The sequence below is a fragment of the Stegastes partitus genome, unplaced genomic scaffold, assembly GCF_000690725.1.
Source record: "Stegastes partitus isolate 25-593 unplaced genomic scaffold, Stegastes_partitus-1.0.2 Scaffold1535, whole genome shotgun sequence".
NCBI classification, from domain to species: domain Eukaryota; kingdom Metazoa; phylum Chordata; class Actinopteri; family Pomacentridae; genus Stegastes; species Stegastes partitus.
Window position 1 is genome coordinate 47,256 of NW_007579266.1, and position 22,916 is coordinate 70,171.

The 22,916-nt window shown below is 40.8% G+C and overlaps 1 protein-coding gene across 3 annotated transcripts; it reads left to right on the plus strand.

Moving 5' to 3' along the window:
- The first annotated feature begins 832 nt into the window (after window positions 1–832).
- On the plus strand, window positions 833–22,044 carry LOC103371166 (triadin-like). Of its 3 annotated transcripts, none has more exons than XM_008300402.1 (6): window positions 833–1,190; window positions 9,929–10,127; window positions 17,903–17,926; window positions 18,212–18,259; window positions 20,123–20,287; window positions 21,880–22,044. In XM_008300402.1, the coding sequence occupies exons 2-6, from the start codon at window positions 9,941–9,943 to the stop codon at window positions 21,900–21,902; spliced, it is 447 nt and encodes a 148-aa protein (XP_008298624.1). In that variant the 5' UTR covers window positions 833–1,190; window positions 9,929–9,940; the 3' UTR covers window positions 21,903–22,044. The 3 variants fall into 3 exon arrangements, with proteins under 3 accessions (XP_008298624.1, XP_008298625.1, XP_008298623.1); XM_008300401.1 differs by lacking the exon at window positions 17,903–17,926 and adding an exon at window positions 13,446–13,487 and having other exon boundaries at window positions 840–1,190; XM_008300403.1 differs by lacking the exon at window positions 17,903–17,926 and having other exon boundaries at window positions 835–1,190.
- Window positions 22,045–22,916: the final 872 nt, after the last annotated feature.

Here is a 22,916-nt window from a genome sequence, read left to right on the forward strand (position 1 = left end):
GTCATGACACTATTTGATTAACACAACTTTCTACGTCACCACAAGTTGCTGTATTATGTCAGAATCTGGGTTCTGGTGTCACCGGCGCCCCATAAGAACAATAATCCTGGAGTTTGTCTTGCTTTTAAGAAAAGTTCTCGCCTCCAAATTTCTCTCCACATTCTAACTTGTTCTTGCAGAACTAGGGCCTGAGTTCTGTGCTGTGTGTTCGCCCTACATTCACAGCAGTCCAGTCCAATGTTATCGCCAGCTGCTGTCTGTACCTCTAATTATAGCCGGTGCAGTGCAGGCTCCCAGGGCAAGGCTGGGGGTCAGGTTACTCCTTCCCACAGCTCCCCTCCTTCAAACTGGGCCTCGGAAAACAGCTTCTGACGGGGCTTAAAAACTCACACGGGGCTCGGCCAGATATTTATTCGCTTTATTTACTCTTCGGTTTGACCTCTGTTTGACAAGCCCGGCGCACTCAGGAGGAAATATGTTTCCCCGGGAGGACGTGCAGGAAGGTTTAAAGCACTTTATTCTCCGAGTCAAGGACGCGGCGCGAATGCGTTTCGGCGTCTCTGCAAAGTCTCGCAACTCCCATTAAAGCGCGAAACGCAATAAAAGAGATGAATATACAGGTGTGGAGGAAGCAGAGGAGATCAGAGACGTGGAAACCAGCCTCTCGGAGGAGGAAGCTCCATCATTAAAACATGATTAATGCGCTCTGAGACTTTAAGACCTTTATCTCCTCACTTTATTCCAGACTTCTGCGCCGGTTCCTGCCGTCCCTCTTTGCATTCCTGCCTTCCGCCCTCCCTCCACGCCTTCATCTCTCTATTTTGGACCCTCAGAGGGGGGCAGGGAGGCTCTCGGTGGCTCGACCCTTCCTCCCTTTCTGCTGCGTTTAACCGTTCAAACTCTCCAAACCGCCCGATTTCATAATTTCCTGGAACCTTCAGGAGCAACTTTAACAAGACCGGGGACGATAAAACCCACAACTGTTTATTGGATTTCCTTCCATTTTTCTCCTTTAGGGTATTTTTAGCCGAGCTTTTTTTTTATTTTTTTCTCTCTCTCTCTCAATCAGCCGGGGCTCGACCGAGGAGGATTTAACGAAGGAGTTACATGCTTGTTTCTATGGTAACGCAGCGTTTCCAGCGCCTTTGAAGGACCGAAGGTTATCAGCGAGCATCCAGCAAACTCTGAAGGTACTTTTAACAAAATCCATTTCGCTCCAGATGAACTTTAGAATAATGATCTGATGGCGGCGCGGCAGAACTCTCAGGGTCTCTGCTCGGTTCACACTATTATTCTCTCTCATTGTCATTTAAAGGCTCTGCTAAAGGCTGTAACTGTCAGCAACAGGAGAAAAAAACACTGTAAGCCGCTCCTGTTGATATATTAGAGGTTGCTCCGTTGGCTTTTTGAAGAATAAATCCAGTCGAATCCATTTGTGTTTTCACATTTGTTAGATTTGTAGTGATTTTGTGGGTTTGAGTTTTACTTTTACGGATCATTAACGAGCCGAGTTTTGTGTGAAATTAGATAAAAACCTAGAAATGTCCTCGTTATTAGACATTAGAGGGCACTTTATGCAGTTTGTGTTTAATTTGAAAATGACCTTAATGTGAATATTCATGTGTGTGTGGTTAGAACATGATCTGAGTTGCTCCTGATGTATTTTTCCTCACTGTTGGCTCTTTTAACCCTATTCAGGGTTCTTTTGGGTTCTTTTGGACCCCGGGCCATTTTGTTTAGGTGACAGCTATTGTTTTTTATTTTTGAAGATTTTTTTTTTTTTTATATAAGAAGAGGAACGTTTGTCGTGTATTTGGAACCAACAATCCGTCAACTTATCAGTAAATTAACTGAACATAGTATAAAAGTCTATAATGAACACCAACAACTGTTTCTTGAGGTCCAATGGACCTTCTACGTTTGGCAACATGAAAGTCCTGAACAGGGTTAAATATAAAGTCCTCCATGGAAATAGAACAAGCATGACTAGATGGTCAGTGAACTCAGAAATGTCTTCTGAGTCCACTTAGAATGGCATAAATCATTAAAAAAAAACTTGAAAAATGGTTGCTCCGTATGACTATAAGATGTTCCACCATCATGTAGAAAGATATTTCATCATCAGATGTAGAAAGATGTTCCACGATGGTGGATGCATCTCCACCAACTGGCTCCTCTTTTCACTGTTTCTGAGCCATGCTACATTAATGTATTTGATCCTGTAGGTTTTATACGAAGGTCTCGGGGGGGATTTAAGGTTTATCAAAATGAAACCATGTGAGAAGTTTACAGGGTTTAAAGTCGGTATTTGTTCGAGCTGTTTGAGTGAGAACTCAAAATCTACAGCTGGGTTTTTAAGAAAAATGGAAAAAAAATTAACTGGAATCAACCAGCAAGTATCTTGAAAAGCGTTTTATTATTATTATTATTGTTATTACAACACTGGAACAAACTGCCCCCCTACATACTGCAGATATTTCAGTATCCATGGTCGTCTCCTCTCTGCTCTGTGGAGACACACCGTCTGCAGTTCATCCCGAAAACAGCCGAAAAACTCACGACGTCTCAGTTGCGCCGCAGAATAAAGTAATTTTGACGAAATATCACAATTTCAAACTCAAACGGTTCATTTTCCAAACAGTTTTATTTCTGATAAGTTCAAGGACCGCTGGAAAAAACTGAAAATCTGACAATTCTTTAGAGTTTCTGGCTGATAATTGGTGGCATTTTTTATTTTTTTTACCTTTAAAGGAGCAGCAGTGAGATCATCAGTGTTTCCCTTCATCCACAGCACATATAACATCACTTATAAAGGCAGCAGCTTTTCTCTGAAACCAAACTTCTGTGGACTCTCTCCAGATATCAGCTGTTGCAGAATAATTTAGGTGTTTGGCAGCTAATTAGGGGACATTTTTCTGTCTAGTTTATGTCCGATTAGATGCAAACTGCACCTTGTTGCGTCTTATTAGCGCACCGGAAAATAAAGCGACTGCTTCAGTGAGCTAATGAGTAAAAGTGAGAAATTAAACCTCGTTTAAAATCACAATTTTCCCTTCATGACTAAATAAGCTGCTGCTTTTTTGGTATCTTGCAGGTGAAATGTTGAACTTTTGCTTGTTTTGCTTCATCCAAACCTCCAACATTTATTACCAGAGCGACCTCTCCGGCTCTTTCCTCCCCGTGCATCTGTTCGGTCGGCCCTTCCCAGCCTTTCTCAGCTCGTGACCCCTTAAAATGAAGCAGCTTGTGCTATTTCTAAACCCTGAGAGTTCAAAGTCTGCGGCGTTTCTGAAGAAAAAGAAGCCGTACTTTGCTTTTTCCCCTCGTCTTGCTACCATCTTGGGATCTCTCAGATGTGTCTCGGTATCCACAGGGGGTCCCGAACCTCCGGCTGGGAACAACTGCACTTTGAAGTCGGAATGATTAGTTCTCTCTCTTTTTTTTTTATTTTTCACACATTTCTTTTTTTTTTTTTTGTTCTTTGTTCCTTGGTGCCATTAAGTAATTTGTAAAACCCGAGAAGGATGATTGATGTGTAAATGGCTGCGTTCATTATCTGCTTTAACCACATGTCACATCGCAGCTGCATCGCGCTTTTATCTCCACGAATCACAGCGAGCGCGATGCGTCGTTAGCGTTTCATTGTCTGTGGCTTATTGTGGTTTCAGGAGAATTAAATCTCTGTATTTTAATTGTACTGTGCAGGAAAAAGGCAGCGTTTGTGAAGTCATACGGATCGAGCTGCAACTTTTTTTGTGTTTTTTTTTTGTTTGTGCTGGGAACAAAAAATGTCGGATTTAAAGTCTGATTTGTGGTTTTATTTTCACTTTATGTCAAAGACACAGAGTTTGTTGACCTGAAGGAGATTTAGCTGCAACAGGAAGTCAACTTTATGGAAATATTTCAAGTACAGGAGGAATAGTATGACCAGAAACAAAGTTGGTTATGACAGAACCTCTGCAGAAGCAAATAAATGCAAAACGTTTTATTTTCTGTGCATTTCGATGAACGATTAATTCTTTGCAGCTCGAGTTTCTGCCGAGTTATTTCACCCCAAATACAGATTTCTGTGCGGGTTTTAAAGGTTTTTTTTGTGGCTCTCTCAGCATTTTCTAACAAGCAGGCGACAGTTTTAAAGGTTTATTCCACTCAAAACTAGTTGCTTTTTATTGCCAGCATCTGTGGGATGAAGGAGCTAAAAAGCAAGCGGTCGCCGTGTTATCTGGTCCAAATAAACACGAGATAATGAAAACAAGGGTCCTAGAAATCTGGTCCTCACAATGCAGCACATTTTTTGGGGGAACAGTTGGTTAATGTTTCAGGATTTTGCCTTTTTTTAGTGTGTTTTTTCTGCCACACTTGATTTTTTATTCTTATTTAGTTGGAGTTTTTTCAACCTATTTTTTGAGACTTCCTCAGCATTTATCCGTCCGTGTTGATTGGCTTTCTACAACGTTCTTAGATGAACTGATTTTATAAAAGCAGCTCCTGACTGTACTCCACTGAACCCTCCAGAACCAACCAGCTGACTGTGTGAGCAGCCGATTTGTCAGAAAGTCGGAGCTTCGCTGACTCACGCTTTGGACCGAGCTGCTGTCGCCTTTCGTTGGCCGGTCAGCCGCCTGCACCCACATTGTTCTAAATCTGTGCTGCTGGTGTGGAGGAGGAGCAGCAGTTGGTTGGAGATCAGCTCACCAACAACAGGTGGACGTTAGCACGCATGAAATATCTGCACAGGGTGACTCACGGAGCGACTCCACGGTTCTGAGCCTGTTCTCCTACCTGCTGCAGATCGATTGGTCGGTCCGACCGGCCGTTGCCAAGGCTTCGGCTGATCAATGGTCAGCTTTTATATCGCGCACTCATGAAATGGCGACACACACACACACACACACACACACGCAGAGCGGCGGCCGTTGTTCAAGCAGATCGATGCCGGGCTTTCTTGAACCATTGGAGTGTGTGGCGTGGGCAGAATTATGTTAAATTGATTTTGCAGTTTGTTAGCCGAACGCGGCAACAGAAAGGTCAGACTGAGAGCAGAGGCTGAATCCAAACACATCAATTCTGCGCATAATACAGCAGCCCGGAAGATACAGAACACAATCGGACCGACGGATGGATGGATTACAGACAGCCGGCAACGTCCAGTCACACAAATGAACTTTTCTTCTGCAGTCAAACCGGGAAAATTCACGAACGAAGCAAAACTGGTGGCGCAAACACCAGTCAAAAATCAAGCTTCTCCTGATTGTGAGGGTGCTTGGTTGTCTGTCTCTAAGTGTGGCCCTGTGATAGACTGGTTACCTGTCCAGGTGAACCTGCCTTCGCCCTAGTCGGCTGGGATAGACTCCAGCCCCCCATGACCCTAGTGAGGATTAAGGTGTATAGATAATGGATGGATGGATTATATGAAAGATTTTTTGTGTGTGTGTTTTAACTGGTCTGCCCTTATATAGCACAAACATACACCTTTGGCGAAAAAGCCATTGGGGGCAGCTTTGGGTTCTTGCCCGAGGACACGTGGAGCAGCAGGGGATTGAACCGCCAACCTTGCGATCGGTGGAGCGGTGGTTTGTGCACAAGACAGGAAGACAGGAAGATGGTGTTGATCTCCAGAATCGTACCTTTACCTACTGTTCGTTAAACAGGCTGTAATACCACAATAGTATGTGTATACCTTGTTCCACTACCTTGAGGTAAAAGGCGTTCGGAGCGTCTCTGATGGATTTTTGTCTGTACGACTGGTTAAAATAATGTCTCTGGTCAGACTGAGAGCAGAGACTGAATCCAAACACATCAGTTCTGCCTGAAAGACACAAAACACAGTCAGACAGATGGATGGATAGATTACAGGTGGATGGATGGATCCGTCAAGAAGCAACAATAGGTCACGGAAATTAACGTCTCTTCTGCAGTCAAACCAGGAAAATTCACAGATGCATTGATGATCAGTAGCATTAGCATAACTGGTAGCGTACCTTTGTGAAATAGATTTTGAATCTCAATGGGACTTCCTGGTTACATAAAGGTAAATAAGACCGATAATAAGCATAAACACCAGTCCTTAAGTTGACTACTATCAACAATCAAGCTTCTCCAGCTGGGTTCTTTTTTTAAAATAACATTATTTAAAAGGATTTTTCATGTTTTAAATGGCTTATGCAGCATATACATATACCATTGGTGCTGCCATGCAAGGTGTCCGCCTGCCATCGGGAGCAACAGTGTCTGCCCGAGGACGTGTGGAGTAGCAGAGGATTGAACCAAAAACCTTGCAATCAGTGGAAAGGGGGTCAATGCACAAGACAGGAAGGCAGGAAGGTGGTGTTGATCTCCAGACTCACACCTGTAATGCAAACGTTGCTGCTGTTCTGGAAACAGGCTGTAATATGATAACAGTGTGTTTATACCTTGTTCCACCACCTCGAGCTAAAAGGCGTTTGCAGCCTCTCTCATGGATTTTTTTTCTGCACGATTGAGGGAAAATGTCTCAGAATCAAAATGTTAGCTTCACCTGACAGCAGTTCATCTACACATTTTATTTCCTCCTTCTGAACCGGAGATTGTCGACCAATGAGAACGTGTTTAGATTCGAGCACATTAACCAGCCAATCAACCTGCAGCCTTATAAATGACTAGAATCTAATTCCATGTGTCCCACATTGAGAGGAGGCAGGTAAAATCTTGTCTGCATTCGGTTTTTTAAAACTGCAAACCTATTGTCGGCTCATTTTTCCTTCTTTACCAGGTTAAAGTGTGACATGTGTTCTTGCCTTCCTGCTCCTCGTCGTCGCTGCATTAGCTTTTTAACAGCGTCGTGCAGTCGAGCTCACCTTCCAGGCTGGATAATAGGATGTAATGATGCCAGTTTACTCAAGTGATTGAGTTTAACTCCCCCGGCAGAAATGTTAGCAGCGACGTGGGCTGAATCCCGCCTCCAGGTGTGGATGTGATATAACGAGGGGACGGCGGCGACGGCGGCGTTGTCACGGCGCCGCATTCGCTTTACATTAATTGGCAGAGTTTTCTCAACGAGAGGCGTCGTAATGAATCACGGACTCAGGCGTCGTCGGGAGTTTATTTAAAGCGAAGGATGCGTTTCTTCCAAATGAGTCCTTAATTCACATCTGCAGTCTGGTTACAGCTTCGTATCTGAACACAAACACGGAGACTTAATCACGTTACTGGATGAAACTTTCCTCGCAGAAGTAATTTGTCTTATTTCTGAGAGGGAACATGATATCCTCGGTGCCATCTCGTTGTACTTTCTGCACGTATTCCTCCGACCGGGGCCTCGGTGAGATCAGTACGTTTGCAATAATTGTATTTTAATGCAGAGATCTTCCACCAGGATCAGATGCAGCAGAGCCGCCGTTTTATCTGTGATCGTCCAAACCAGAAACAAAGTCCACGGCTGCTTGCTTCCCATAGATTTCTTACAGATATCGGCACCTTGAATGTTGAGGTCAGCAACACTAGTGTTCTGGAAAAAGCACCGCTTCAGCAACAAATGAGATCCATAACGGTTATCGGACGACGCGAACAAAAAAATGTGCCGCTATCGGAGGGAAAGGGCAAAGCGCCGGGCCTGATTTTACACACTGCAGTTTGTTTTATTTTTTATTGTTGCTGCTGTTGTGTTGTTTTTTCTGGTGTAGAAGTTTCCCAGAGGTTTTGTACCAAAGGGATCAATAAAGTTTTATTTTAATTCTATTCTAATTCTAATTATCCTCAGACTGTGAACATGAGAGTCACCTCGTGGAAACGGTTGTTCTGTTCTTACATGTGGGCTGTAGGGAGGAGGTCTGGGTGGAGGTCTGGGTGGATGGTGGGCGTACAGTGCACCGTATGGTGGTGTTAAATCCTCCAGGCTTCATCAGAGCAGCTCAATAATGTGCATCTAAAGATTTAAATGTTTGCATTTTAACCCCTTTCACACACATTTCTGTTCATCTGACATACATACATGATGCATAAAATCCAATAAAACCTCCTTCTTGTTAATTTGCTCTACGATTTGGCACATGTTCATAAAAATACAACTTTACTGCCAGTAAAACAAAGTCTGTCAGATTAATGAGCCTAACAGGAGCTGAAGGTTGGTTTGTGTTGCTCCCAGCTGTTTAGGATTATTTCCTCTGAGTTTATGATCCAAACAGCTTCACACATTCACACAAAACCTCATCAATTAGTTCTAATTAAAAATCAAATGACCTCTGACACGGAGAACAGGTGAAACAGGTGAGTCCCAGTTTATCAGCTGCAGGTAAATCAGTTGTTGCGTCGTCCTCAGTCATAAACAAACTGGGCTGTTAGTCAGTTTATTTGTGTATTATTCTGTATTATACATCATTGAATTTCCCTTCTGGGATAAATAAAGTATTTTTCATATCATTTCATTTCATCATCTGTCCAAACGTTTCTGACTGAAGCTGTGAGGAACGTTAACGTGACCTGTTCAGATTTACCAGGTCGGTAAACAGCTGAGATGAAAACCAGCAGCAACTCCTCAGAAACTCTGATTATTAATATATATTTGTAATCTTTTAGAATCCACTGATCAAAATAATCAAAACACTTTTTCATTAGAATTATTCTGAGTCGTGAGCGTTGTTGTGTTCAGTTCATCGCTCAAAGTCTGAAAACTTTACTCAGCAAATAAACAACAAAGAAAATGTTTCCTCCACAGTGTTGTTGATTATATTTATTCTCATTAGTGTTTCGGGGTCACAAAAGTGGCACAATGAGGCTTTTTGCTGATTCTCAGGTAGATTTGTTTACACCAGTGACTCTACACAGTAAAAGGCCCGTAGATGCCTTCATGTCGGGTCGAAAGATCTGGTTTGTGGTGAATTTCATGGTTCTGACATGAAGCACGTCTCAGATATCGTTATTCAAAAGAGACGTATGAGGACGTGTTTGAACGACGTAGCTGAGGTGGAGTTTCATCCTCCTGCCAAACAAGCACATTAACAGGAACTAGAAGTTGTCGCCTTCAAAATAAAGTCTAGCAAAGGCATTCTGGAGTAACAGTTGTTCTATTTGGCAAAACCAAACGGATGAAAATTCAACTGAAAGGAAGAACAGTGGTGGTTTCAACATGCTGTGAGCTGCAAGTCATGAAAGACTTTTTCTGTGTTTCATCAGACTGCTTGATTTCCTTCATTGTGACCAACAATTTAAGAAAAAATCCCCCCAAAAATGGTGACAACGGTGGAATATCAAAAACTGTAAAAACCTGTAAAAATAACAGCAAATATCTGTGAATTAAAGCCGTTATTAGCTGATTTAATACAGTTCAACGATGTAATGTTACAGTCCTGCATCGTAAAAATACAGAATTTTGATGTTATTTTGAGTTTTTCCTGTTTTTCTACATGTAAATTAATACTTTTTGCTCTGTGATCACAGCAGATGTTATCTGTAATTTAACAAAACATGGAAAATCTGTAGAATAGCAGTCTTTCAAACAACAACATATATTTGGAAAATAATTATATTTTTAAGTGACTTAAATACAATTAAAAAAAACTGTCATTTCAGTGTGTTTATAGGTAACATGCAATTAATTTTTTCTCTGTGAATTTACAAACAAGTAAAATCAGTAAAATAACAAAAAAAGTTTGAAAAAATTACGTTTCAAAACGGTTTAAAACCTATACAACAAAACAACTTGCTAATGCTTGTACCATTTTAAAACATGTCAGGTGACATTAGAAATACAGTTTTATCCTCATGTTGACATTAAAAAAAAACACAATTTGTGCAACATTTATTAAAAAACACACAAAAGCTTTTGTGTATTTATATATATATATATATATTTTAGCACTGATTAAAGAAAAAACATAATTTTTGCAGCACCTGTTTTAAAACATTTTGCTTCGTCCATATGTAACCTTATCGTCTCTCTTCCTGTCCTCAGCTCTCTCCACCAATGAGCAGCCAGACCAACGGCGGGGAGGCGGTCCCCGCGTCTCGGTCCAATCAGAGGTCGTTTCTGGATGACATCATCCTGACCTTCAGCTCCCCGATGGCCTGGCTGCTGGTGGTGGCTCTGGTCATCACCTGGTCGGGAGTCGCCATCGTCCTGTTCGACCTGCTCGACTATAAAACTCTGGCAGGTAAACATCATCCAGCTGCTCTACTTTCATCTTTTTATAGAAGTTAATGCTCATGAAACTCGTCATTTTTACCTTCAACGAATATTATAATTCATCTAAATGTGATTATAATGTGTTTACGACACTGACCCACATCTCAGCCACACGTCCATGCTCATGTTTCCAACAACCCACCAGACATTTTTGAAGCAAACTTCAAAAGTGATCTCATTACATTTGTCGTTTTCAACAGCGTCCGAGTGTCAAGACGCCGGAAACGCAGTTTTATTCTCAGCACACGTTGATAATATCTGCTGCGTTTCCAGCTCACTTGACAGACGGATGCTTTGGAAACGACGGTTCACACGTTAAAATCAGTGTACTACGTCCCTCTAACGGGACCTGTACACCGGCAGAACGGATTCAAAGGACATTTACTGGTGTTGATGCGTACACAGATTAAAGCCACAGGGGGTCGATGACGACGCTGAGTCATGAAATGAGGCGTTTAAGGGCTGAAATGTCCAAAAAAATTAAAAAGAAATACAAAAATACTGCCATAAAACTGTTGTATATGAATATTATTTTACAGTTTCTGACCAACATCAGTCTGAAGCTTCACTAAACAAACATTATTTAATTTTCAGGTTTGTTTACATGAAGCCGCTGAAGATTTTAATGAAAACTAAACTGTAACTCACCTAATGATTAATTATTCTCAATATAATAAGTTTTTATTTCCCTCCACAGCCTGAGTTAACGAGTAGCTATTTATTGTGCCGTGTTAGATCAAAGAAACAAATAAAGACCTTTATATTAAGGGTTGATTTTGTGAAACAATATTCATATAATCGATGCTATATAGTGGATTATTTTAAAATTATTATTATAATTATCACAGCCTTGAATATACCAGTGATTAGAAACAACATTGTGCCATGTGATTAAAAAATAAACAGCAAAAAAAAGTTTTTGGTAAAACTGTTCTACAAACAAACAAACAAACAAACAAACAAACAAACAAACAAATAAATAAATAAAACATTCTTAAAGCAATGTTTAAAAAAAAAAAAAAAGAAAAAGAAAAAGATTTCATACCAGGACAAAATTGTGCATGTCAAAAAAAAAAAAATGCAATAAAGCCTTTATATATTAAGAAATATTCAGTTTGAGCTGATCAATATTAAACACAAATAATAATAATTATTTCCATATAATCAGTGCTATAAGTGGATATATGTCAATGAGGAGCAACAGCATTGATTCTAATGAAGTATTATTATTATTATTATTATTATTATTATTATCATTATTGTTTTAAATCAACACTTTAGAACTTAAGGACAAAACAACTCTCTGTAAATGACAGAACAGAGCATTAGACTGAATACCTTCCATGTAAACAGTGTTTTATGATCGTGCCAGTGTGGGATTTGTCCGTCTGCTCCGTTATTATCTTTAATTCAGTGTTGATGCTCGTTTCTAATCACCTGGTTTGCATCAGCGGCCTCCACAGCAGCTCCTTTGTTGTCTCCCGCTTCTAATCTTGTTATCTCCGTTTCTCCACTTAATTGTCTCGAGTGATCACATTTTGTTTCCTGTGATCCCGCTTTAATTACTTCGCCGTCGCCAGATAACGGAGGAGCGAGTTTCCCCGAGATCGCGGCGACGTTATTGATTAATTAAGAGCCAAAGGCGGCGCTGGAGATCCGTCCTTCAAACGCCGTCTGTTCTACTGAAGACTGTTCGGAGGTTCTGTGATCAGGACGAAGAACCCGTTAGTTCACATCGACACGCAACGAGACGAGTTGATTCATACCCGTTAAATCTCCAAAATGTGGAAAAATCAGAGGCCGAAGAAGTTCTACAGGTTCTACGAAAGTAAAGGGAACACTGGCACCATGTAGAACCACTGAGTACAAGAATAAGGTTATGTTCTATGATCACAAAGGAGGAACGTTCTCAAACCAGCATCGATGTTAACGAGGCCTCAGATGACAGATCAGCAACGTTCTTTAAATTTTGATGTATGAAAGGTGGAACATTTTTGTCTTTGTGTTGAGGGAACATTTATAGAACGTTCTTCTGTCAGACGTTTCCACAGCGACAACAGAAGAAGGACGTTCTCAATACAACATTCACAGACGTTCCTGTACTGCGATATATATCAACAAAGGGGGAACGTTCTGGCTGAAATGTTCTGAGGATGTTTTGTGGATGCTGTTGTTGAGGGAACACATTGTAGAATCTGTAACACGTTCCCTCAACGTTCAAACGAAGGAAGAGCGTTCTCAGTGCAGCGTTCAGTTTTGAGAACACTGGAGCATTGGAGCTAAACATCTTTAGCAAGTATGGAACGTTCCCACAACATTGGACAATCTACAAGTTCTAAGATTTTTCTTTTTTTTTTTTTTTTTTTAAGAAAATGTTTTCATCAAATGTTGAAAGAACATTTAAGGTACAAATGTTCTACGATAACAAATGAGGAACATCCTCAAAGCTACGTTCCAAATATGTTTTCCGCATGTTACGGAGGCCTCATAAAATGTTCCTGTCATGAGATATATTTATAACAAAATGTTCTTGCTGCAATGTTCTGAGGATGTCTGGGGAAGTTCTTGAGGGAACACCTCACAGAGCACAAAACGTTCTCTAAGTGTTCCATGAAAAAAAAAAAAAAAAGCAAGAAGGTTCTCAAACCAACATTCAAGAAGTGTTTTCCAGATGTCATCAGGGTCTAAGATCACAGAATGTTTTTCTATAGAATGTTTCTGTAATGTGACATATAAAAGATTTTTGTTTAGAGAACCCACATGAGAACGTTCTTCTATAAGATGTTTCCACAAAGAGGAACAACACAGGACGGACGTTCTGAATGCAACCTTAAAGACATTTGTTTAATCAGTACGTACTGGTCAGGTCGGGTGTTTCCAATAAGATTTCATCCGTAAATAGGATTTATTTAGATTTCTGTTCCTATGTTCCCGACATGTAGTGACAAACTGCTCCTTTAGAGAACCTCTAGAACCCATTAACCTTCATCATCAGCCCACAGTGGATGAACTTCAGTGAATAAACCTCAAAGGTCAAACTTCTCCTGCACACAAAAGGAAGTGAGTCCCAGTGTGGGTTCAGCTAATTCACTGCCGTAATGACCTTTCTATCCGTTCTGCTTGCATCATCACTTCTCCACCACATTCTCCACCACCACGTTCTCCACCACCACGTTCTCCACCACCACGTTCTCCTGCACCATCACCATGTATGTGATAGTCTCTCATCTCTAACTCCTCTATTCTCCATCCTCACGCCGCCCATCACCTGCCATCCCATCCAAAGACTACACGTCATACTGTGACGACCCCGTGTGTTTATCTCACGGTAAACAGAACCACCTCCACAGCAGAACCACAGTTTGGACGCACTGCTTGGTCGTGGAACGCTGCATGCGACAGTCTAACCTGTGATCTGTTTCAAGGGTAAATCAGCACTAAAGCAGAACAAAACCACCGGCCGAGAGACAGCAAACGTCTTTCTTCTGCCCTGAAAGGTTCATTTACTTCAGGTTCTTAGATGTTCCTCAGATTTCTGCAGCATGAAGGTTCCGGTTCTGCAGGACTGATGGATTCAGTGTTGATTTACCTTTGTAGCATCAGCAGGCAGGCAGGCGGGGAACGGGGGAACGTTCCCACAACGCTGGATAACGCTACCTGCATGTTCTAATAATGTTTTTGAAGAAAATGTTTTAATCACATGTTCAACAGAAAGCAGACAATGTTCCACGATAACAACGGAGGAACGTTCTCAAACCAACAGATGTTACTGAAGCCTCAAAGGATTTTTATAAAAAAGTTCCCGTAATGTGATATAATAACAAAACTGGAACATTCTAGATGTAATGTTGTGAGGTCGTTCTTGAGGAAACATATCACAGAACGTTATTCTATCACGATGTTCCATGATAACAAAGACGGAACGTTCTCCAACTGACAGTCAACAAATGTTTTCCAGATGTTGTTGAGGCCTCGGGTCACATTTCTGAGGATGTTTTAGAGATGTTCTTGAGGAACACATTAGAGAATGTTCTTCTGCAAAACATTCTCACAATGTTTTATGTTAACAAAGGAAAAAACCGTTCTCCAAACAACGTTCCAAAAATGTTTAGGAGACCCCACATGACAGAGCATTTTTTGTAGGATGTTCCTGTACTGTGACATATAAGGAAATGTTCTCATCAAACGTCTAAGAACATTTTAGGAACGTCATCTCAACACCGAATAGGTTCCATGATAGCAAAAGAAAATGTTCTCAGTGCAACATTCAGCAAATGTTTTCAAGATGTTGTTTAGACCTCAGGTGACAGAACGTTCTTTATTAGATGTTCCTGCGCTGCGATGTATTAACAAAGGGGGAATGTTTTGCTGCAGTGATCTGAGAATGTTTTGGGGATGTTCTTTAGAGAACACTTTGAAGAACATTCTCCTATAAAACGAAGCCTCAGATGACAGAATATAAATAGTTTTTGTGTTTTGACGCATTAAAATTTGAGGCTGTTTTTTAAACGACAATATCTCAGAAACTGTTAAAGATAAAAACATGAAATCTTCACGGTTATTTTTCACCAAATCATCGATTCAGAATCTGTAATATTGGACAAATAGATTAAACATTCTCAGATTATGGATAAGTTGAAATGTTTAAAAAACAAAAAGGAAAACATCATGAAAAGTCCACATTTTAACACTTTTAAACTATAATTTTAAAAAATAATTTATTGTCAAATTACAGATTTTTCCACTTTTGTAAAATTACAAATAATAAATGATGAAATGACAGGAAAAGAAAAGAATGTACGTGTAATTTGTTAGGTGTTTTAGTGCTTTATGCAATTTTATATGTTTAACGTATCATAAATATTCTTATTTCTTCATAATATTTCTTTAATATGTCTGTATTTTTTAGCTTTTATTCATTTTAAAGGAAGAAAAGATACCACAGAGTTTGTTTAAATGTGACTCCAACAAATCAGCAGTTTATGATAAATGGAATAATATGTGCAGTTTAGCAGATTTATTCTCTTATGACAAATACATCCCATAAAGTCCCTGAATCAGACTTTATTCTTTATTTCATGCAGACGAGTCCAGAAAGTTGCACATCTTCTTATCCGGGCCTCGTAAACGTCGAGCTCAAAGAGCCGCCGTCCTCTGGAACTTCTCTGTTATCTTCCATTTCCTGGAGCAAATATTTGCAGGAGACAAAAAGCCGAACTGCATTTTTAATCACAAAGCTTCTTCTCTCGCAGCACGACGTCTCAAAACGGACCCGAGCCTGAACGTGGAACAGCAGGGGACGGGTTGTTTTTTTTGGACATTAAAGAAGAAAATTCAATTCTCACTGCTGCAGCAGAACAAAGACAGTTTTCTTTTTTCATATTACTCATGTTATGGGAACATAAAGCAATATAATTCATTAAATTTCAGCGTGGTTCGAGGTGAGACGAGGACGCGGCAGGAAACCAACCAATGTTCTCTGAGAAGATGGAAACACAACGAGGCAGATATAGAAACACAGATACAGAAAAATACAGTAATTCAGAGGAGATTAAAGCCGAGAGAATAAAACGCAGCAGGACGGAGAACACGCAGAGAACAAAAAACCCGCTCTGGCGGAAATAAACTCGTCCTTAATGCAAGTTATTATTCTTCAAAAAGGGGAAAACGCGGCGACAGAAGCAGATTCAGTGTTTGTTTGAATGTTAAAACTGCCTCGATACGAGTCACAGAGAAGGAAACCTGGGCATCTTTTAGCTTCTCTGCGTCTCTTTAAACCTTTTCTTCTCGTTTCTGCAGCTCAGTTTGTGTTTTTCATCATGTTTTGTCGTTCAGCATCACCTGAACTACAAAAACAAAGAACACGAAAGCAGGACGCCGATGAGGGAAAAGAGATTAAAAGAGGGAAACAATGCGGTTAGCGCTTTAGCAATGAACGTGCTAATCTGTGTGTTCCTCAGAGGGAAACGCCTGCAGTGGATTAAACACCGTCTGCAGCTTTGGGACGGTTTTCTGTCGTCGCAAAACTCTCCTGCAGTTTGGTGCAACGTGAAGCTAAAGTAGCACAAGTTAGCTCAGATTTAGAGGATAAAAAAAAGTGAACATCTGGAGCTGAAGGTCCACCTGAAAGCATCAGGTTCCTTCAGCTCCACCGTCTCTGGTTCATAAACTCTGGATATTTAAATTGGTATCTGTGAAATTTTAGCTTCATTTCATAAATACTTTCCAATACTTTTTAAAAAGCTGCGATATTTATAAAAAAATTCAAGCTGCCATGAAACGTCCCATGAATTTAAACTGACTGTCTGAGATGTGAAACTGTCAAGCAAAGTGAAAGAAAAGGTGTTCTGTGTCTTTTGTTCTGTGTCTTTTGTTCTGTGTCTTTTGTTCTGTGTTTATTTGGACCAGCGTTGGTGCTGAAACCTTCGAATCCCTTCACTCGGCTTCACACTCGTACGTGTTCGTCCATTAATCGGTGTTTGTTGGAGGTCGGAGGTCAAAGTGTCCCACTGAGGAGGTTCTCCTGATGAATTAAAGAACTCCACAGACCCAGACGGAGGTTAAAGCACAGAGCGGCCGGAGCTGTTCTCTGGTCTGCCAGGTTCCATAAACAAAACACTGGCAGGGAACGTTCACGGAACGTTACCCACAAGTCGAAGAAAACGTCTCGATCAAATGTTTACAGGATGTTTTTGTTTCCAATAACGTTCCTATAATATTAATATAATGTTTTAATGTCAGAGGATGTTGTCAGGAACACAAACGAAGAACAAACCAACATTCAAAAAATGTTTTCCGGATGTTATTGAGGTCTGAGATACCAGAACGTTGTTTCCACAGAATGTTTTTATAACGTTCCTGTAACGGGATGTCTTTTTGTTGAGGGAACACTTTATAGAACGTTCTTCTATAAGACGTTTCCACCATGAAAACAAAGGACGGATGTTCTCAGTACGACACGAGAAAAAAATGCTTTCAAGATGTTATCGAGGCCTCAGATGGCAGAACATTCAAACGTTAAAAGAATGTTTTACGGGAAAATGTAATTTGTGTTGACGATGTTCAACACAGATTATGTTCCGTGACGATAAAGGAGGAACATTCTCAAAAATCTTGGTGTTACCAAGACCGCAGATGGCAGAACGTTCTTTAGAAAAAGTTCTTGTTCTAACAAGTTCTAATAGTTTTCAAATGTTAAAAGAATGTTTTAGGGAAATATGATTTGTTTTGTTGATGTCAAAAACAGATGATGTTCCGTGATGACAACGGAGGAACGTTCTCAAAAATCATGTTACCGAGACCTGATGCGACAGAACGTTCTGCATGTTACAACAAAGGTGGAACATTCTGGCTGCAGTGTTCTAAGGATGTTTTTGGGATGTTGTTTGGAGAACGCATTATAGAATGTATAAAACGTTCCCACCACGCTACCACGATAACAGATGAGGAATGTTTTTCTTGACTTGAGAACAGTCTAACAACGTTGTCACCAAACACTGTTAGAACGTCTTTGGTTATTCCAGATTTCCAGACAACATTTTGGGAACTAGAAGCAAATGTCCCGCTTAAAACATTAGTAGAACTTTCTTAGAACATTTACAGGAACAGAAAAGTTGGGTTTTGTTGTTGTTTTCTGACAAGCCGCTGCTTCCAACGTGTTTGTCGGTGAATGTTTTGGTTAAAGCTGCATTTTTAAAGCCTGGAATGAATAAAGTTTGTAGTGACGCTGCTTCGTGTTCACAGACGATGTCAGAGGAGGGAAACCAGGTAAAAACCTCTCCATTCTGATTTAAATGCTGCTTGTTGCTGTTTGTTGCTGTGATCTGCATCGTGTTCGGTATTAAAACTGTGTGTTTTCCTTTGTTTTTATCACATTTGCTGCGTTAAAGCCATAAATCTAACCCTGAATGTGAGTGAGGACATAAAACATGCAGTGAGATGAGCTGAAGGCTGCTGACGTTGGTTGTTCTCCTGGTTCTCTCGTCGTTTGCCTTTTTGTTCGTCTCTCAGCGTCGTCGAATCACGTTTTCATTTTTGTTTTTCTCCTTTCAGGTCTTCCTCCTCCGGCTGCCATCGCCAAGAGAGGCCTGAAGGCCAGAGGCAAGCACAACCGTCGTCTTTGTCGCATTTATTACAGCATTTAGCGCTGCAGTCGCTTGTAAACTCAGCGAGACCTGCAGGGAGATAACGAAGCTCTGTAACGGCTGCATGGTGTGACGAAGATCTAACACCTACACGTGTGCTTCACATACAAACAGAACATGAGTCTGTATAAATAATGATGGCAGGAACCTCATTTAAACACACAGTCTACAAATATCCTCTAAAACTACTGAAGGGGAGATAAATACGTGGATTTTACTGATTTGTTTTGGTGCATTTAAATGATGAAAAGTCCTGATGGTGTAGTTTTGGATGCATTGGATAACTTTGTTTCCAAGTTGTTCAAGAAAATGTTCATGACCAATAATGTTCCTCAAAAGTTATTATAATGTTTTGATGTCAGCATTCAGAGGATGCTTCAGGAACACAGACATTCAAAAAAGGCCTCAGATGACTTGATATAAAATTGTTTTAAACACTTTTAACCGTGTTAACGAAGGTGGAACAACCAGCCTCCGATGTTTTGGGGACGTTCTGGTTCCACTTTGGGGTAACGTGACGTTCTTTTCCTCTTTTCACGCTAAGTTTTGATCAAAAAGCGACTAGAAGGTTCTCCGTGCACAACCTCCCAGCTAGCATCCACTGTAGCCGGCATGTGAGACGTTTAGGGAACATCTGTAAATCGTAGCGTCCTGTTCAGCCAGTGAGAAGTTCTGGTGAAGTTTAATTGAACCTCTAGAAGAAGCTCTGAGCTCAGGGTGAGACTATGTTAAGTCTCACTCTGAGGCAAAGCGGTGAGTAGCGTAGCACAGCATGGACGTGAAGGCAGCGATCTGATTAGCCAGATTATTGTTGCCCTCCTATAATCAATTATCTACATATTGATTTGAGTTATTCTGATCATCATTTTGGCCCTGAATGTGCAGCTCTGCTTCCCAGAGATCCAAGTCAGTTCTTACGATTCAATTCAAAACTCGACGATTCGGCGTGAACACACTTTGCTGCGTTCAATGTGCCTCGGAAATGACATGTCTGGACACAACCTGCACAAAGTAGAGAAAATAACACGACTGCCTCCTCGTTTGTTGTCACTGTCGGCGATGCAAAGCTGAAATATTCACATTTTAGCATCGTGTTTAACGTTTAGTCACAGCTTTAGCTTCAGTGAGTTTTAGTGACGATGCCTTTGTGGGTTTTTTTAGTTTGTAGTTTTGTTTTTTGGGTTCATAATCAAAGCTCTTCTCCTTTCGTTGCGTTCGTCGCTCTTCATTGGTTTCACCTGCGTCTGCTTTTTTGCCGTCGGCCGTCCGGTATAAATCTCCCCCTCGTTTCTTTCTGTTCACCTTCCTTTCAATGAATTTGTTCCATTTGTCGACATTTGTTCCTGAGCTCTTTATCTGCCTTCGGTTCGCTGACAAGAAAAGGTGTGTTTGGATCGAAGGTCGCCTCATCTGAAGTTCAGTCCTTCAGTCGAAACATTTAAGCTAAAGTCAAACAGAAGGAAGATAAACTGATCCTTAAAGCGGAAATTTACTGATAAAAAGATAAAAACCAAGACACTTAATACAAAAACAGAATAAAGACGTTTCGATATGTTAAACGTTAGATGTGTGATGTGGGAGTCGAGGTGTTTTGTTTTACTTTTGCTCTCAGTTGCAGCCAAATGCAGACTTACATGCTTTCATTTTCATATAATTCTAATATTTTATTATTTATTTGGCTTAACGAACATTTATTTAAATCAAAGTCTGTGTTTTTGTTCATGCAGCGTCACATAAATTATACGTTACATCAGAAATCCCAAAGCAAAGCTTCTGCTCTCTGAGGATTGCGTCAAACTTTTACTGTATTTCATCGTAGGTGGGATTCGTCCAATCAGATCGAGCCCCGCCGTGGTCCCCGCTGACATCGCGGCGGAGGAGAGCGCCGATTGGCTGGAGATGATGTGGAGCTTTGCAGCCAGCCTGGTGGCTCCTGAGGAGGAGGAGGAGGAAGGTATTCAGCAGCTAACCGAAACGCTCACATGTAAGAGAACCATCAGCTCACACTCATCAGCCATCCGCCCATTAACCGCCAGTAACGACTAACGTTCCCCGTCGACGCCGTTAACGCTCGCCGACTAACGGAACCATGAAGATCCATTTAAACACCAGACACTGGGAGGACGAGCATAAACGTTGCAGAAGAACTGTTCCGGAAACGTTCCCACAACATCGTCACCTAAACAGTTCTAGTAGTTAGTCTAAAGATGTTTCATTCAAATGATAAAAGAACATTTTCAGAAAAACTTTGACAACAAAGGAAGGATGTTCTCAATCCAGCTGAGAGGTCGGATTAAAGAACGTTCTTTAGATGACATTCATGTACTGCGGGGGAACATTCCCACAACATTGAAAACATTCAACAAAAAAAATTTTTTTTTAAATGTTCCTGTACTGTGACATATGAACAAAGGCGGAACATTCTGCTTGCAACGTTTTCTGGGATGTTGTTGAGGGAACCCATAATAGAATGTTCTTCTGCTAAACATTTTCACGATGCTCCATCATGACAAAATGAAAAAAGAACGTTCTCATACCAACGTTCAACCACCAACATTAACGTTCCTGTAATGTGATCTGATAACAGTGGTAAAACGTTCTGATTGCAATGTTCTGAAGATGTTGTTGAGGAACATATAACTGAATGTTCTTGTCACAGACATTGTCACAGTGTTCCTCATACAACATTTAATAAATGTTTTCAAGATGTTGTCAGAACTTCCTTAGAAGACGTTCCTGTGGTGTGATATATTAAAGGCAGAATGTTAAGCTTTTTTGTTGAAGGAACACATCATAGAACGTTCTTCAATAGGATGTTTCCACAATGACAACGAAGGAAAGATGTTCTCCATACAGTTGAGATTTCAGATTATAGAACGTTCTTTTGAAGACGTTCCTGTAATTTGACATAGTAAATGTGGAATGTTTTGTCTTTTTGTTGAGGGAACACATAATAGAACGTTCTAGTAGAAAATGTTTCTACGATGACAACAAGGGAAGGATGTTCTCAATACATTTTCAAGATGTTATCTAGATTTCAGAAAGAACTTTCTTTAGAAGACGTTCCAGTAATTTGATATGATAACAAAGGTGGAACATTCCGCCTGCAGTGTTCTAAGGATGTTCTGAGGATGCAGTTGAGGGAACATGTTATAGACTCTACAGCACGTTCCAACAACGTTCCACAATGTTCCATTTTTAACGAAGGAAGGTGCTTCTCAGTGCAACGGTCCAATAGTGGAATCAGCAAACATTTTTACAACATCTTTGGCTGTTCTACATTTAAGAAGAACATTCCGGGAACTAAAAGAAAACGTCTAGCTGAAAACATTAGTAGAACTTTCTCAGAACATTTTTTGGAACAGTTCTAGCTGGGTAACAGTTAGAAGATGTTCTAACTCAGACCGACGGCGAGTAAAGATGTCTGTGTACGATGAACATGAAGGAACATTTTAAGAACATGTTGAAGGCCAAAGAACCGGCAGACGGAGGGAAAAAGAACTTGTTTGGAATCTGTCGTTTATCATGTAATAATATATTTATATCAATTGATGAACTCTCCCGTTTGTATTTCAGCTTTTCACTCAGAGGAACTTTGAAGGAACCGAGAACGTTGAAGTTGTGGAACAGAAGAAGAAGAAGGAGAAGCAGAGAAGCAGAAGGATGTTGTAAATTATGTCCCCCTCGTGTTATTTTCTGTCTGTTGTTAACTTGGTGAATTAAAAACTCTCCAAACTCAGACTTTGGTTCCTTTTCTTCTGCCGGGCGACAGATTATTTTACATCCCGTCAGAGTCGCTTTAATTTGCATTTTTAGTGTGTTGGAGCCACAAAGAGTCAGAAATCAAACCGCTGCTCTCCATGCTGATGTAATTATTGTATTGTCTGGGTCCTTGTAGCTGATTTTTCTTTGACAAAAGCGAGTGGGAGGAAGAGAAGCGGCTTTCTGTACTTGTGCTTATGTTATATAAGGTTGTGTCTGTGTGTTTTTTTTAAAGTGGATTAAAATTCAAGCAGCGGTTTGCGAATCGCAGCTCAACAACCAACACGATGGACGCGTTATGAAACTCCACCAACAAAGCGTCAGCTGGTTCTCCACAATCTGAATAAAAATGACCGACTGGAGACTTTTCTGTCGTAGAAGCCGACGTTCAAATCAAACCGGACCGCTTCCATTCCCCTCCTGTGTTTCCATTTACCTGCTCGGCGGGTGTTGGAGTCGAGGACGTGGAGCGGGTTTACGAGGGAACAGCGGCGACCTGCAGGCTGGAAGATGAGCGGCGCCGCCGGGGGAGGACGGAGACGATAAGGACCCGGTTCCCCGCGGCGACGCCAAACGAGGAGCTGGAGCGCGAGACGACGGAGGGAGTCGGAGGAGAGTTCTCAGTTGATCCGGAGATAAGGAGGAGACGGAGGAGTTAAAACAGGAAGCTTCACACAACCAGAGCAAAACCAGTGAAAGGAAATGAAAACTTCCAGTTAAGGGCGCAACTTTTAAGCAGTTTCCCAACAATCAGTAATTAATTAATTAAAACGGCTGAAATGAGCGAATCAGCTGTTTTTAACGACTGATGCTTCATGTTGGCAGAAAAATCAGCTCAGTTACATCAGAAC

What these genes read in the sequence shown, in the direction of transcription:
- LOC103371166 (XM_008300401.1), top strand. Translation starts at nt 9,941, where the DNA reads ATGAGCAGCCAGACCAACGGCGGGGAGGCGGTCCCCGCGTCTCGGTCC. An exon ending in CGACTATAAAACTCTGGCAG is followed by an intron (nt 10,128 to 13,445) that starts GTAAACATCATC and finishes TCCCATCCAAAG; the next exon opens with ACTACACGTCATACTGTGAC. An exon ending in GCTAACCGAAACGCTCACAT is followed by an intron (nt 20,288 to 21,879) that starts GTAAGAGAACCA and finishes TTTGTATTTCAG; the next exon opens with CTTTTCACTCAGAGGAACTT.